At 46.9% G+C, this 3,741-nt stretch overlaps 1 protein-coding gene across 1 annotated transcript in view; it reads right to left on the bottom strand.

Annotated features, from left to right (window-relative positions):
- Positions 1–80: 80 nt before the first annotated feature.
- The window catches only part of LOC101860452, a gene marked incomplete at its 5' end in the record, with an annotated part of 6,006 nt that continues 2,345 nt past the window's right edge, over positions 81–3,741 (bottom strand). Inside the window, 1 exon segment of the mRNA XM_005110482.3 lies at positions 81–2,330. Coding sequence (XP_005110539.1) covers positions 161–2,330 — 2,170 coding nt within the window. The 3' untranslated portion in view covers positions 81–160.

Raw genomic sequence — 3,741 nt, 5'->3', positions numbered from 1 at the left:
TGGTTGAATGGTAGAACATGGACATCAATGTTTTATCAACTTTAAAATACTTTAGCTTTCTAAGAAAAAATAGTCTTTTGTTCACTTTTTTATGCAGGAGAGAAGTGTGGACACGCCAGTTGAGTTTGTTGTCTATTGTAACACCCAAATACTTATAGTCTTATCTGTGGACTGAGCCTAATAGGCTAATTCCTATCAGGTTAAAATCGGCTTCCTCGGGGTAGCCAAGGCTTTCGTCCTCTGCTTCATGAGTGACCTCTTTCTTTAAACCCGTTGTAATTATTTCATCAGGAGCCCCAGTGTGGCCATTACTGTTGCGCAATGTAGCTTCTTTGTGGTGTGAGTCACCATGCAGTAGTGGAGCTGAGACATGACCACTCATACCGCCTGACATGCCCACCCTGTGCAGACGACTGGTAGGTGAAAAGTGGTCTGTAATTACTGTGGATTCTTCCTCACGACTTGGGTGTCTGACTTCAGGGATGTTGGTCTGCTCCCCTCGGCCGTGTTCAATGTTGGCCGAGACAACCTCATGTCTGTGCTGGAGCCAGAATTTCTTTGCTTTCCGTCGTTTGTAAAAGAAAATAATTAATGACAGCAACATTGTCACCACGACCGACATCACACAACCTACGGTTATCACGGCTATTTTTGAGTCAGAAATGGACTTGTTTTTATTGTTGTCTGCACTCCCAGATTGTTCAATCAACCGCATATTGTAGTCTGCACCTTGAGTGGGATTTTCCTTGACCAGTGTCTTGGTCAGCATGTGCAGTTCTTTGACATCACTCAAACCTATCACACTGACAGCCACAGAACGAGTGAGCTCAAAGCAAAATCCACTGCTCTTTGCCTTGGCATAGCACGTGCAAATGTTTTTGGAAGACAACTTGCGGCCGCGGATAGTTATTTCAGAGTGTGCTGGGTCGGAAGTGGATTCCCCGAAGGCGACGCTGTCTTTACTGTTGCTGAAGTCTGCTGTACTTCCGCCTACGTCATTTCTGGGCTCGTGTTCGAGAGGAGTCTCATCAGAGATCAGCCTCCGGCAACTGATGTACGTTTCCACATCCTTTAAGAGTGGCGCAGGTACACATTGTAGGACCACGTCCTCGTTTTCCTTAACAGAAATGGCGCTCTCGACAGAAAGCCGCCCGTCGGGAGTTCTCTCCTTGAAGACCAATTCGGAGGGCTGTTCTCCAGGCGATACTCGTTTCACCTCCACTGACTTTACGTGGTCACGGCCGGAAATGTCCGCATCTTGCACAAAGCACGAGATGTCAGCAACTAATGCCAGTTCTTCAGGCAAGAATTCGGCTGTGCCCTGGTAGGTAAAGTTTCCAAGTTCCCTCACCGACTGTGTGCGCGGTTTGATTCCAGCAGCTCGCCATTCAAATTGAGGCTGTGTTTTGAACCACCCTGCTGTACACGTGAAAGTAATGGTTCTTCCTGACGTGTCAAGGGGGCAGATATTTACAGGTTCTGACTGTGTCAGATTGATGGTCAGTCTTGAAAAGAAAATGTCCACGGGTTTTGAATACTTGCTCCTCGCAGGTTGCAGGCTCTCCCTGCCTGCTGCCCGACCACCTTCTGGGACGGGAAACATATTCACTCCAAACTCGTATCGTCCGGGCACATCTACGTGGAATTCGCTATGGCACTCAGCCTGAAAGTTTTGTGGTTCCTCGAGAGACGCGCTGAGTGTCTTGATAACCGGTGCCCGAATCTTTTCCTCATCTCCCTGGTTCTGCCTCTGGAACATCTCACAGCGAACATCGGGGTACACCCGTGACGTAATGCACGTCACCCGCACCAGCGCCGTCGTCTCGCCCAAAGCCTGACCTTCATCCCTGTCCTCGGCTGGGACGTCAGACAAGCGATCTTGATCCTTGACCACCTCGGCCCAGCAGTGAGGCTCGGCGGGCGTAAGGTACAGGTTGAGCCGGCACGAGGTCAGTTCCTCCATCACGCCATCTTCGTGGAACGTGCAGAAGAGGACGTCGTGCCGGTCAGCGGCCTGGGGTGAGTACAGCGTGAGCGAGACGTTGAACCACCCAGGCCCGTCTCGGTCTGTGGCCATCCTGGTCCCCGACGTTAACGGTATGTAGTCAGTGCACACGGAACTGCCCGGAAAGAACCCGCAGAAGGACACTGTATCATAGTTGTCGTCGCCCTCAGAGTACTTGTTGCCTTCGACTTCATCACCATCATAGTCCTCGACGTTGTCACCATTTTCGTCTCCGCCATAGTCCTCATTGCCACCATCTTCATCGTCACCATCATACTCGTTGTAATCGTTCGTAGATGCCTTATGTCTGTCCCAAAACACCTGCCTGATGACGATAAGTATGGTAATGACGGCATTAATGTCAGGACTCACAACACAATAGTGACGACGATAGTGATGACGACGACGACGACGACGACGACGACGACGATGATGATGATGATGATGATGATGATGATGATGATGATGATGATGATGATGATAAGTTGAGGTCTGTTATGATATTGACAGTACAAACAAAATGGTCGAACAAAACACGTATAAGGTAACAAATTTCCAAAATTTGTAGAACCATTTTAGAAAATTTTTAGGTTTTAAAATCAAATCAAAACAAATGTAAGGCAAATATTCCATAAACATTATGCTTTAACCAGGCAGTCCACCGAAAGGAACGTCTGGCGCAGAGCCGTCTGTATTGCCAGCAGAAACAGTGATAGAAACTACAAGGAGAAGCTGACTATCAGATGAGAGAGGAGACATAAGCCAACCACCACAACCACGACATTCCAGTGTCCCCACTGCAACAGACATTGTTCATCCAGGATCGGATTGCACAGCCACATGCGCGTCCACAGATGAGCTGCAGGATTCATCGTTATCTTCGGCAACGAAGGACTACCTACACGCATGGGGGTAGTAGTATAAAAGTATAGGTGTGAAGCTTTGATTTGGACTCCATTTTGGGTGCGGCCAGCATAATATGAGGAGTAGTGGCACAATAAAGTTCTTTGCTTTTGCACATATAAGAGACGTGAGTTAAGATTAGGATCCAGCTATAGAGAATTGTAAAAGTACCGTGGTGAAATCAGGCGCTTATCAAAATAATGAAATTGAAGAAACCAGAATTTTCCACCCGCTGGTCAATTCTGATCGATTTTTTTTCCGGGCTCAGTACCGTTTATGCTCATTAAAAAACACATTTCTGTTTGAATTTTACTTAAAATCGTTGGTCAAAGGCACGGAAAATGTAAATTTACTGTTATAAAGGACACTGACTCAAGCTTTGGAAGACACCAAACTTTAGCGGCCTTTTCCTCGGTAATTTTACTTCTGACAACAGACGACAACCTCCTCCTTCAATGGCAAATGTCTTGACTTCTGTTCAAGATAGACGGGTATTTTTTTTCTTCTTAAAAAGCGAGGCCAATGAACATTCTTTAAGTTTATACCAGTAACCCCGTATGCCCCCAAATTGACAAGAGCTTGATTCACGTGGTGACACAAATCTATTTCGTCGAGTCTCTATGTTTTCCCGCTGGGATTTGTGTCAAACATAGTCTATCAGCGTCTATCGCAAAGACGGTATGGTTACATCAACTTACATGCTTCGCCGTCGCACTCATGAGACCCGAGCTCGGTTCTCTAAAAGGAAAAGGGATCATTTTTACGAGCAAGTCGTTCTTTTTGTTGAGATGTTGTATCTCTCTGTTCCAGGTTGGACCTGACAGGCAGTGCCA

This window comes from Aplysia californica, unplaced genomic scaffold (assembly GCF_000002075.1).
Source record: "Aplysia californica isolate F4 #8 unplaced genomic scaffold, AplCal3.0 scaffold00898, whole genome shotgun sequence".
NCBI classification, from domain to species: Eukaryota; Metazoa; Mollusca; class Gastropoda; order Aplysiida; family Aplysiidae; genus Aplysia; species Aplysia californica.
Note: the sequence above shows the minus strand (reverse complement) of the source record. Positions and strands in the feature narration are given on the sequence as shown.